General features: G+C 32.5%; 1 protein-coding gene across 2 annotated transcripts in view; it reads left to right on the top strand.

The window, feature by feature from the left end:
• The window catches only part of CRISPLD1 (cysteine rich secretory protein LCCL domain containing 1), a 181,043-nt gene that overhangs the window by 146,910 nt on the left and 20,304 nt on the right, over positions 1-13,829 (top strand). The window contains exons 2-9 of one of the 2 annotated variants that reach the window (XM_044657948.1): positions 3,891-4,009; positions 4,339-4,471; positions 6,972-7,087; positions 7,772-7,872; positions 10,519-10,662; positions 11,813-11,873; positions 11,971-12,037; positions 12,384-12,514. In XM_044657948.1, the coding sequence (XP_044513883.1) occupies positions 3,891-4,009; positions 4,339-4,471; positions 6,972-7,087; positions 7,772-7,872; positions 10,519-10,662; positions 11,813-11,873; positions 11,971-12,037; positions 12,384-12,514 (872 nt within the window). The remainder of the gene's footprint in view (positions 1-3,890; positions 4,010-4,338; positions 4,472-6,971; positions 7,088-7,771; positions 7,873-10,518; positions 10,663-11,812; positions 11,874-11,970; positions 12,038-12,383; positions 12,515-13,829) is intronic. The other variant, XM_044657947.1, reaches the window with a different exon arrangement.

Genomic DNA, 13,829 nt, shown 5'->3' with positions numbered 1-13,829 from the left:
CTGACTATTTCATTGGATGAGAAGGAAGAAGAATGGAATGAAAAGGGAAGAAGTGAAATATAGTTACAAAGCACAGAATTAGGGGAGTGCTGGGACAAGCTAAATTAGTGAGCCAATCATTTCATTTTCATTGTGACTATTTGTTCTTTGAAATTAGCAAACACTATAAATGAGGGCTTCATTTATTGCTTTGTTGATTGTCTAGACCAGTAGTTCCCAAACTTTTCTGACCTACCGCCCCTTTTCTAGAAAAAAATGTTACTTAGCGCCCCCTGTCACATACTATCACCACCCCCTTACAGTTATTCACCGCACTCAAATGCACCTGCAGCCATCACTGCCCCCCCCTGGATCGCTGCAGCACCCTCCACAGGGCAGTGGTGCACACTTTGGGAATCACTGGACTAGACTTAAAGTGATGGAGAAAATGTTAATAATGCAGATTAAATTCAAGTATGTTGTGTTTACTTTTTTTTTTCTTCTGGAAAGTTGACTGTTAAAAATATTCACAGAGCGTTACCTTCAGGGATTTTACAATTTAGCCTAGCTGTACAGGCAGCATAAATGAAATAACAAAAGATATAGAATGCTATAATTAAATGCTCAAATATGTAATTTGAAGCTGCACTTCTGATTTTTTTTCATATAGACAACTTCCAGGTGAGGAAACTAGCAATGCAGGTCAGCTCCTTCTCTGCAATTCTTAGACAGTTGGCTTGGACATTAAGAAATTAAATAACTTGTCTTTGACACATATCCAACATATATCAGGATCAGAACTTCTAAGTCTTTCCAATTTTGGTTTGTTCTCCATCAGGTCATATCACCTCTCAGCAACATATAGTGAAAAGTTTATATGCAGAGAATGAAGGATTAATTGAGGCCTAAAGAAGTTAAAATAAGGCTTTATGAAGGAAATGGGACTTGGGTTGGCCTTCAAAGATGAACAGGATTTGTAAAGTTAGAAAGAGAGGATATTTAAGATTATAAGACTATTATAAGGGGAAAATACATGGAGATATGAATAATAATGGCATGTTTAAAGAACAGCAAGGAGATTAATGTTATGTAAATCTCACATTTCAGGAAATAATATAAAATAAAGTTGGAAGGGGAGTATAAGACTAGATTATGACCAATATTGAAAGTTGACTGGAAGAGTATAGTTGAAAATTGGGAGGAACTAACTTTTTTGAGCCAAAGAATAACATGATGAAAGTTGCATTGAAAGAAGAATATTTTTGGCACAATGCATGCTGCAAAAAGAGGAAAAAGATGACTGAGGAAAGGTAGTTATGAGACTGTTATAGCAATCCAGAAGTGAGATGATTAATATTTTTGCAACAATGGAATACTACAATGGATATTGGTTATAAGAAGAGCCTTAAAAAACAGTGCCTTTCATCTTGGAAAAATACTATGCTTTGGTTCCAAGGCAGAAGAAGAGTAAAGGGTAGGCAATGGGAGTTAAGTGGCTTACTCAGGGTCACACAGTTAGGAAGTGTCTGAGGCCAGATTTGAACACAGGATCTCTCACTTTGGGACTGGCTTTCAATTTAATGAGCCACCCAGATGCCCCTGTAAGAAGGAAACAATAGCAGGATATAGCAACTGGATGTAGTGGATGAAGGTCATAAATAAATTTACAATAATGCTAAAGTTTCTGTTCTCAGGGATCAGGAGAAAGGCAGTACTCTTGACAGAAATAGGGAAATGGAGGGATATGACATTTGTGAAGGAATGATATTTTCCACCCTCTCAAATCTTGTGAAATGTTCATTTTTAATAAGAGGTTGAAGAATAGAACTCGGAAAAGAAAGATGGATCGTTTAAATGCAGATTTGAGAATAGTTAGCATCTAAGTGATATTTGAAACCATGGGGATGATTGAAATCTTGGAGTAAAGGAATAGAAAAAGAAGAGCCAAAGGTTTAGGACATAACCTGAGATTATAAAACAAAAACAAATCAGAGATTGAGATAAGGGATGGGAGAAAGAAGAGAAAACAAATAAGCCAGAAAAGGAAATAGAGAAGTAACTTTCATAGAACCAGGGCAAGAGCCAAGATATTGTATTGTTGTGGAAGCCAAGTACAAAAAGAATGTTTGTATTAGTGGCAAATGTAGGCAAGAAGTAAAAGAGAGTAAAGTTGGAAATATGTTAGCTAGGAAATAGTAGAACTAGATTTTGTACTGATTTGATAAACTCGTTGGTTTTATGCCAGCTCTGAGGAAGGCCCTTAGCAAAGTGCCCTATAGATGCCACTTTGGCCTTGTGATGTTTTAAGTTTTTTTGTTGTTGTGTAGCATGTTTTAAAAGTTTTCTGATAACTACAGCTGTTGGAAAAGTAGCTAACATACTGTATAACAGGGGGAAGGAGGGAAAAGGAAGGGAATAAGCATTTTATAGTACTTACTGTGTGCCAGGCATTATACTAAATTCTACAAATTTATCTCATTTCATCCTCACAGTGACCCTGCAAAGTAGTTGTTACTATCAGTATTTTACAGGTGAGGGAACTGAAGTAATAGAGGTTATGTGATTAAATAGGGATTTAGTGAACTAAAGAATAGTTTTATCCAAGTGCTGGACATTGAAAATATTTTAGAGGAAACTGTTGTTGCTTGTTCTTTGTTTCTGTAGAGGACTGATGACATCATAGAGTGATGTCTGATTTGTGCATAAATTAGATTTAAGGGAGGCTGAGTTTCATTCTCTTTCTTTTAAACCCTTTCCTTCTGACTTAGAATCAATACTGTGTATTAGTTCTCAGGGAGAAGAGTGGTAAGGGCTAGGCAATGTAGGTTAAGTGACTTGTCCATGGTCATACAGCTAGGAAGTGTCTGAATCCAGATTTGAACCCAGGACCTCCCATCTCTGGGCCTGGCTCTCAATCCACTGAACCACTCAGCTGCCCTCTCTCTTACAGGCTCTTTGAAGTCCAGTGGTAAGACAAAAAGTCAGGATGATGACCCTAGATGCAGTGAATGACCTAAAATTGTTGAATCTAAAATCATACTTGATATATAAAATGCTTATAATATTTATATAGTTCATAAGCCATGCATTTAATAATGCATGTGGTTTTAAATCTTGCTTTAGATATCTGACAGTTACCACAAAACTATGAAAAAACTCAAATATTTTTCTATCTAAAATTCCCTCAATTGCTAGAAAATGCATGAGGTCTAATAAAAAAAGAAGTCATTAAATAATTGGCTTTCATGAACTAAATTATATTAATTATTCATATTTTTATGTTCATTTTTGTGTGCATGTTGTTGTATTATTGAAAGAGTATTACACTGAGACCTTGGGATAAGTATTTTTTTTTATAAAATTTGTCAGCAAAAGCAGAAAGATTTGCTTTAGTTTGCCTTTAATAATAACAACCAACATTGACACAGCATTTTTAGGTTTTAAATCTTATATCCTCACAGCAAACTGGGAGGTAGGTGTGATTAGTTACCTCATTTCATGGATTGGGAAATTGAGGCAAATAGATTTTAAACAACTTTCCCGGAGTCACCTAGCTAGTAAGTGTCAGAGGCAAAATTTGAAATGAGATCTTCCTGAATATAAATCTGGTGTTCTCATGCACCAGACCACCTTGCTGCTGAATAACATGAGTGAATAGAGAAACCTTGGTTGCCTTTTTTAAACAAATGTTAATTTTATATAATTTTAAATTATTTTCTTCAAAAATAGACTTCAAAATTTTAAATATTTTCATTAAATATAATTCTGTCCATCCACTTTTGAAAAAAACCCAACAACTTGCATTTGAAACATTTAGTGACACTGCATGGGCTTTGAGCATCACCAATGACTTCTGACTAAACTCCCAAACTATGTATGTAAATCCACGTAACTTTCCTTTTTACCTGTAGACATGGGATGTAGAGCTGGAGAGATCTGCAGAATCCTGGGCAGAAACTTGCCTGTGGGAACATGGACCTGCAAGCCTACTTCCATCAATTGGACAGAATTTGGGGGCACACTGGGGCAGGTAATTAAAAAAAATTTTTAGTTTACAAAATGCGAAGGTTTCATATACAAATTTATATAAATACATTTATTCATGCTAATATAATCTTAGGACCAAATTTAAATTAGACCAAAAAATTAGTAATAGCAGCAGCACCTGAACAGCTCTACTGTTAGATAGCCATTGTTAATGAATTAGTTACAAAAAAATCAATTTTATTGACATATATTTATAGTTTTCTTTAAGAATCTAGCTATAAGTCTGAATTAAATGACTCATTATAATGTTTAATTGTATATTTTCCCATGCTTATTTTGGAGTTTTAATATATTCTGATTTCATTTATATAGATACAGACCTCCAACATTCCATGTTCAAGCATGGTATGATGAAGTGAGAGACTTTACCTATCCTTATCCACATGAATGTAACCCATATTGCCCCTTTCGATGTTCTGGCCCAGTCTGCACACATTATACCCAGGTATGTTTATTGGTTAGTCTGACACTCTACCACCAGGGTTGGATCAATGTTATTCGAGGAGTGGCAATTGAATTTGTTAAAAGATGGGAAGGGAATTAGATTTGGAACCAGGAAATTTAGGTTCAATTCCCAATTATGCTACTTAATATTATCTCTGCAAAGATCTTCAGGGATTATTATTCTAGCTTTCTAGTTTTACAGATGAGTAATTTTAAGTTCAATAGAAGTGAATGACTTATTCAGGGTCATAAAGATAGTAAAGAAGAGAACTGGGATTAGACCTCAGTCCTTTGACTCCAAATTTAGTATTCTTTTGTTTGCCACACTGCCACTATCTTGGTCTGTCTAAAAGTTCAACTCTCTTGATTTCAATTCAGTTTAATTTCTTCATCTGTAAAGCAAGATGATTAGACAAAATGATTACTGAGTTCCTTCTAAGTCTAAATCCTATAACCTCATTCACTGAAGATCTTCATCTTTTTATATTTCTAGGACAAAAGTGTCATATGAAATTTTTCTTTTCTATTTGAAGTGTTCCTCATAATAAAAATGTTACAGGCTAGCAAAGTATGCCTAACCTTATTTAATGCCATTGAAATATTAGAAACATGATTTAAAATGTATATATCATGAATATATGTTTACTACACATTTCTTTTTTTATTATTGTTCATTTACCATAATTTGTATTTTCATTTATTTGTAATACTTTTGCAAATTTCTTCTCTCCCAAAGAATATAAAGAAAATTAATTTTAAAACAAGTTTAGGTATGTGATGGTCACAATATACTAACTTTCCTTTATCATGGTTCTGATGAGTTTGATGTCCAGTATACTTATTTTTCTAGACTCTTTCATTATCAGATAATTTTTAAAGTAGACAATCAAACCTACTTTTCTGTAGGCCAATAGACTCCTACAACCCCCCCCCCCTATCCCTCTACCCCATATGCAGAGATAACAATTGCATCTATTTAAAATGAGTATCAATCTCTATTCTGAGAAAAGAATGAAACAAGCTTCCTTCTATCATTAAACTGGTGAGGAACTAGGGTAGCTTAATGTACCATAAACTCTCAGATATGATCTTTCATTGGTTTTGCCTGTGTTTTTCCTTATTACAAGGGAGGGTTCAGAAGGGTCAGGAATATTTCAGAAAATGATCATGGCATAAACAACAAAAAAGGAATCAATAAAACTTTCTGAAATATAATAAAATTAGAAGAAACATGATTTAGTAGAAATAATCTGAGTCAAGAAACCTCTATAAGTATATATGGTTTCCCTACAGTGTATGCCCAAAATCTTAGTTTAGTTTTAATCTATTAAAGCATAAAAGTGCACTGAAACTTTATAGAAACACATATATACATGTCTGTCTTGCTGCTTGTCTCATGGATAGATACATACATGTGCATGTGTGTGTATATTTCAGTTCTGCCACTAATTAGCTTTGTGACCTTAGGCAAGTAATTTCTTTGAAGGTCTCATTTTTTATTTACAATTTAAATACATTGGGATTAGAACATCTATAAAACTTCTGTTTTAAATTTAGTGGCCTATAAATCAGGAGATTAATACTTAATATGTTTTTAAAAAAATTATTTCCCATAGTAAAAATGTTGTTGTTTCTACTTCCTCTAATCCTAAGACATTCTGATTAAAGGACAAAAATTGAAGGGCTAGGCTTAGTGATCCACTCGTTTATTGATCTAATATTATTATTTTTTCCTGTAAATCTTGGCCAATTGAATCCATCAACCTCTTATTAAATGCTTCCTATAGGTGTTTGTAATGACAGCACTGTGCTAGGTTTGTAGGAAATGCCATCTATTAGTGGATTTGATTCAAGCTTCTGATTATTTGGGCTCTTTAAAAAATAAAATATTGTCTGTCCTTTTCATTTTTAATAAAATTAGCTTTCCTTTAAAGTTCAATAAAATAAGAAAACAATTATATAAGCAGCTAGAGATGTTTCTTATGAGACTGTTAATATTTTGTCAACATTACTTCCATTGATTTTTTCCCCAAAAATGTTGTTCATTGATTTAAGAAGCAAAATGTGCTTTATCTGAGATACTAGCACCTGTAGCTAAATCATTAAAAAAAACAAAAAAAAAAACTAGCATTCATTAAATCTTCTGTGGCAGGGCTCTAGTCAGTCTTTTTCCTTGGATATAGAGATAAAAATTTTAATAATCATGCATTCATAACATCTGCAGTTTACAAAACACATGTCTATCCATTATTTTATTTGCTTGTCTTATCAACACTTAGAAATAGACACAGTGATATCATCATTCCCATTTCACAGATGTGAAAAATTGAGGCTCAAGAAGGCTAAGGGACTCAAACGTCAAATATAGCTCTAGAGTAGCAATCAGGATTAAATAATTAATACATGATTGCTTTCCCCACATTCAAACTTCAGCAATTCATTCATAGAAATGTTGGTGTTCTTTAATCTAATTGGATGTAACTTTGTTTCCTGTCATGTAGGTTGTTTGGGCTACAAGTAGCAGAATAGGTTGTGCTATTAATTTGTGCCACAATATGAACATCTGGGGACAGATATGGCCTAAAGCAGTTTATTTAGTGTGCAATTATTCTCCCAAGTAAGTATAGAAACAGGAACGAATTTCTAAATTTATGCTTAAAATTTGAAAATGCTTTCATTTGTCAGACCACTGTTCTTAGCTTGTACTCATAAAATGTTTTCAGTGTGCTCACACCATACAGATCTTAAAAGGCAAGTGTAGTTATCACTTTGCAAACTCCTAGTTTTCGTATCTTAAGGAGAATTTGAGGATGTAAAATTCATGAATACAGAGACCATATTTTTGGTCTCTTCTCTTTTACTCGGTACATACTATGCTGCATAATTATTCACTCATGTTAATGCAATAGAAGTATGTGGATTATTTCACAAGGGACAGATATAAAGAAAATTTGGAAAGAGTTCTGTTCATATGACCCAGCCACAACATATCTAATTTAATTCTAAGGTAAGCAGATTTTGTTACAAGGAATGTATATAGGTATATGTTCACTGGCAAGTTTTAGTTCTATGGTACATAATTGGCATATACATAGTCAGATTTCTTTAAGCATTTCTGAAGGTTATTTCCAATAGGACAGTTATCTTTGTTTTATAATTATTAAGTGAAAGAACAAGAGTATAAACTAACTGGCAGAATCTAGTCCATTGACTTTTGGAAGAACTTCAAATATTAGTTTGTTCAAATCTATTCTCAATTATAATGTGTTAAATTTTTAGTAAGTCATATTTTCTCTTTAAGGGGTAACTGGTGGGGCCACGCACCTTACAAACATGGTCGGCCCTGTTCTGCATGTCCACCCAGTTTTGGAGGGAGCTGTAGAGAAAATCTTTGTTACAAAGGTATATTAATTACTATTATAATTTTGAGGTTACTTTTTTTGCTGTTTTATGTTTTTTTTAAAATCCTTAACTTCTGTGTATTGGCTCCTAGGTGAAGAGTGGTAAGGGTGGGCAATGGGGGTCAAGTGACTTGCCCAGGGTCACACAGCTGGGAAGTATCTGAGGCTGAATTTGAACCTAGGACCTCCGGTCTCTAGGCCTGACTCTCAATCCACTGAGCTACCCAGCTGCCCCCACTGTTTTATGTTAAAATAAAATGCAATTTGGACTTTAATATTTTGTTAACATGAATGCCATAAAATGTCCAGAGCTACAGTAAAGTAACTGTACGGGAAAGTTTTATAAAATAAACACTTCAATCTGTAAAATTTCCAAGTTGTAATAACTGTGTGAAATCGATGGATGGAAATTCCCACAGCTTTTCCAAATGGCCAAGAGAGGAAATATATTTACATGCTTCAAAAAGTCAGAAGTTGATGTTTATTTCTTTTTAATATCAATTTGATTTATTGTTAATTTTCATTCCTCTTGTAATATTGCAGAATTGGGTTAACATATTATGAATATGGGTGGTTTGACTTTTGCACATTGGGGCTGTTGCCCACAATTTCCTCAACATAATTATCAGATTGTAGATTTTGTGCTCAGAATCTCATGCAGTGTATATTTATGTGTACAGATGCCAAAAAATGACTCTACCTATTTCTTTGTCCAAGGAATAAAAATACAAAATTTTTAGTGTTGAAATGGTACAAGGAATAAGCATTACTATAAAAGGTTTACTTTTTAAGGAGTTCTGAGACAAGTAAAGTTGGCAAAAACAAAAATTGAGTTAAATTTATCTAATGAAATGGTGTTATAAAATTAATGTGTTAAATTCATTTAAACTAATATTTTAAAACATGTGATTTTTGTCAAGGTAGCAGTTCCTCTGGGTCTATAACTTATAGCCCCAAAGAGCTACCTGTTGAAGAATGACTTGCCACAGTCACACAAGGGGACTTAGAGGCAGATACTGGAAACTAGTCATTCCTGATACTGAACCTAAAACTGCTGTCCCACCTTCTCTTTCTCTGAAATAAAAAAGTCTGCAAGGAAGTTAACAGATTAAGTTATTTCAATTCAATTAAATACACATTTATTAAGTGGCTGCTGGTGCTGTGCCAAGAAAGAAATAAAACTACCCCTTTTCCTTCAAGAATTTATGTCTTACTGAATGATTTGTGAAAATATTCTTTACTACCTTAACACCTTTAAAAACACAGATATTGGATCTCCACAACTTTAACAAAAAGTTGAAATATAATTAATAATAGAATCATTTTTACAGGTAACAGAACTATATTTTGTATGTATATTTGTGTGTGTGTGTGTGTGTGTGTGTGTGTGTGTATTCTGCCTTCTGCATTTTTGCTATTCGCCAAACATTAATAACATTAGGGCATGGTTGACTTCAATACATAAATTTGGATTTGGATTTTGGATTACTTCTTTTAGAAAACAGAAATATTTAATCCTTTTCTCTACAAATAAATTAGAACTTGCTTTATCCTCAAAGCATAATTTTATATATCCAAGACTTATTTTACAAAGTGTTCATGAAACTGATATTGCAATGCAGTAGGGTTTAAGGTATTTATGGTTAGGCTTTCTTTAGTTAGAGGTTAAAGGAGAACAATAAGTAGCAATGAGTTTCCTTGTCTTGTTTGTAATACTAAATAGAATTTATGTAGAATTTTAAGTTTACAAAGTCCGTAACAAATATCTCATATTATCACAAGAGCCCTGGGAAGTAGGCATGATTATTTTCCTAGTTTATAGATGAATAAACTGAGGGAGACAGAGGTTGTGACTAGCGTCCCAAAGCTAGTAAGTGTCTGATGCAAGATTTGACTCTGGACTTCTTGACTTCACATCAGTGTTGTATTCAGAAAACTACCTAGTTGCCTTTTAAGAATATGAGCTTCTTCTTTTCTGGCGCTTTGCTTTTTTCTTGTTCTCTTTATGTCCCAAATCAGTGATGTCAAATTCAAATAGAAAGAGGTGCCACTGATCCATATATAAGGATCCCTGCTGTCCTCATGTTGACTTGATTTTTAAAATGTAATATTATCTGTGATTTATTGTATTTTTATTTATTTTGTGAAATATTTCCCAATTACATTTTAATCTGGTTTAGACTCCACTTGGGAATGTTATTCACCATATTTATAGACCCATGAGCCACTTTTTTGCCTTAAATATTTACTATAACTGAGCTTTCTGATTTGTAACCCTGAAAACCATCATTCCCAGTAGGATTGTAATGGGGATCAAATGAGAAGATAGCTGTAAACTTTAAAATGCTATATTAAAGTTCATATTTTACTGACGATGTTTATAGAAGTTAAATGTCTTGACCCTCTTTACAATTTGTAAGCAGAATTTGAACACAGCTTTCTCTTGGTTGATTGCAGTTAGAAGTTCTTTTTGTGCTTTACTGTATTGTCTTTCAGAAACTACAGTTAATGGATTTTTTCAACTAATTTTACCCCCCAGATTTATCTTAATCAGTATTTTAAAAATATTCTTACAAAGCAAGTTTCTATAAATTGATATAATTGTAAAATGGGCTTCTCTTTCTCTTTAATTTCTTCTATATAACAGAAGGTTCAGAAAGGCATTTCTCTCCTCGTGAACCAGAAGAAACAAATGAAATTGAACGACAGCAGTCTCAAGTGTATGACCCCCAGATTCAAACAAGAGCTGATGACAGTAACAGAAATGAAGTTATAAGTACACAGCAAATGTGTAAGATCTTTTCATTTATATTAAAGAGGATGATTGCATTGGATTTATAAAAGACTTTGAAACTTTCCATTATTACAGAGTTCTTTGACTGAGATCAAAATATTTTCCCAATTTTTCATTTTTTTCAATTATTACTGACTTCCTTTAATGTCTGTTCATCATAGTGATAATTCCTACATATGAAAAATACTTTAACATTTGGAGAGTCTTTTTCATAGAAGCTACCCAGCTTATTGGATTCATGCTTGTCTGTGACTGACCCCTCTCCTTTTCTGGTTATACAATGACTTAATGATGGGTTTTACAGTAGTTTTGAATAGTATTATCTTACATACATCCTAGACCCACCAACTTTCTTTCCATTACCATCTACAATTTTGATTCTTTTGAGAATGTGGTGCTTAATTATTCATATCCATAGAGGATCAACTGTAAAATATTAGTTATATAACTAAAACTTTAAGAATGCTATATTGAGTGCCATCGATATCCATTTCTTACTTTTACTTTTCATTTTTTCAAATGGACCCATGTCAGATCTTAGATTCTAAGGTATGTTTTCTCTTTATAAGAATAATAAATATAATGAATATTTTAAGGTTTAGGTTTTATAGTAAAGAAAGAAAAGAAATACATGATTAAGATTACGTATGACTGGAAAAGAATCTTAGAGCTCATGATAAGGAGACTAGATAGATCATTCAAGTGCTGGTCTAATACCAATGTGATTTAAAAGATCCATTATATCCCGTACATTGAGTAGATTGGATAGATCTTTCCTGGAAGGTTTATGAAAGGACCTCAACAGAGTAAGAAGCCATAGATAAGTTTTGTAGGAGCTGTACTATTAGAGGGCATATACCTATAATGGTGATAATGGATGCATTGGAATTTTGAAATACATTTAACAAAAATGATTTCATTCTGTCATCACAATTTGATATTGCACTTTTAATCCTTGTGTTTTATGTAAGATTGTTGTGGTTTTTGTTTTTTTTTTTGGTTATAGGATGGACATTTTCACAAGAGATTCATATATTTGCTTGCAGATATTTTAATGTTTCTAAATAATCCTGTGCCCCCAAATTATAAAGTTCAACCTCTGTTATGTTATGTAAAATATTTTATAATGGCATATTCTTATTTTTAGCTCAAATTGTTGCTTGTGAGGTGAGATTAAGAGACCAGTGCAAAGGAACAACTTGCAATAGGTACCCTTTATGTTTTATTCTTAAGATTTTATGGAAAGCAATACAAAATCATCTTGAAATAAAGGAAATTTAACTTCCTTTCAACTATTTTTTCTAGATATGAATGTCCTGCTGGCTGCTTGGATAGCAAAGCCAAAGTTATTGGAAGTGTACATTATGAAATGGTAAATATGATCAATGGAATTAATAATTCTTTATTGAAAACAATTGAAATTATAGGAGTAGGAAGTAGGCTCTGAGAAGGCAGAAATGTTTGTATACCCAGTGCCTAGCATAAGCACTTAATAAACACTTATTGATTAGACTTAAAGATAAGAGAAATTTCTATAAATATTCACATACTCAAATTTTAAAAGAAAAGGTTATTTGTGCATTTTGCTGCATCAGTCTCTTCTTCTATCTCAAATTATTTCAAAGGAGAGTTGCATGTTCTTTTCAACCTTAAAGTGAGATGATGTTTCATCATGAAAATAATTTACCCAATAATTTCTCCTCTCCTTCCTACCCAAGCAATCAAGCATCTGTAGAGCTGCAATACATTATGGAATAATAGACAATGATGGTGGCTGGGTAGATATCACTAGACAAGGAAGAAAACATTATTTCATCAAATCCTACAGAAATGGCATTCAGTCAATTGGGTAAGTTCAAAACTACTTAGAAACAAATTTTCATCATAAAATAAAAGTTATCATTTGGAAAGTTTCTACCCTATGTTAAATTAAATAGCATTTTATTCATTTGCAAATTAAGGTATGCAAAAATGAGACTATAAAGCAGATATATGTAGGAGTGTATGTGTATGCATGTATAAGTATGTGTACACAGATATGTATCAACAGATTGGCTATTGAGAAGGTAAAAAACTAGCTATAGGAGAGTACAAAAATATTAAAAAAGAAAATTAATATGCTTTGCTCTGTTAAATACTCAAGAACACATATTTTAAAAGGAGTTGGTTGAAAATAAATTAAATTTTTAATTTTGAGAAATAGCTGTTTTAATTTCTTCATCCATAGTTATGACACACATGATTTATTTAACACTAAGTTGTAATCTATATTTATTTTTAAAATGTGCTAATTTGATAACGTGATACTCTCATTTTAACAGATCTGTATAAAATAGAAATCTGTATGTTCACTTTTCTGACTCAACTTTTGAACTCACATTCAGAAATTCCTTTTGAGAACAAGCTTCTTCTCAGATTTAAGAAACTGTCCATTCTGGACTTCAGTATTAAAAAATACATGAAAGAAAACCTCTCATATTTTGATGAAATATTATACCACAGATTTCATATTTCTATTTTTCCAAAATTTAAAAATTAATAATTACATACATATATTGCTTCTCAAGATGGCAATAATAAATATTCAGAAACATTTGAGAGAATTTTCTTTCTCCATGCTAAAAAGAAAGTCTATTTTCAAAAGATCAAAAGATTCTTTAATGGGTTCAAGTATACTTATAAATTTTCCACACATGATTTCAAGGTGATATTTAAGATGTTCTGTTGGTTGACTGCATATACAATATATCAGTATTCATGATATTGAAGAGTTGGTAGTAATGAATGATTTTATCATAATTTTATATCTATTATCAGAATGTCACTTATCCATAATGTGGAATATAGAGTATGGGGAAAAATTTCATTTAAAATGCATGTCATTTGGAAAATACATTCTTTGGGAGGAATTATGTTTTTGGTTTTGATTTTGTATTTTTCCGGAAACAGTTTTTCACTTGGATCACACTATTATAGTTTTAAAGCTAGAAGGGCCCTTAAAGGCCATTGTGTTCTTTATTTTAGAAATGAGGGAACAGGTTGAGAAAGGTTAGATGACAAGGTCACACAAATTGTAAGGGTTGAAGGCAGGACCAAAATCTGAATCTTCTAAGGCTGCAAGTCTAGGAATGTTTTAAATATTGTATTAATAATCTGTGGCTTAA

This window comes from Gracilinanus agilis, chromosome 1, assembly GCF_016433145.1.
Source record: "Gracilinanus agilis isolate LMUSP501 chromosome 1, AgileGrace, whole genome shotgun sequence".
In the NCBI taxonomy this organism is placed as follows: domain Eukaryota; kingdom Metazoa; phylum Chordata; class Mammalia; order Didelphimorphia; family Didelphidae; genus Gracilinanus; species Gracilinanus agilis.
The sequence above is the reverse complement of the archived record's forward strand: the minus strand, read 5'-3'. Positions and strand labels throughout refer to the sequence as shown.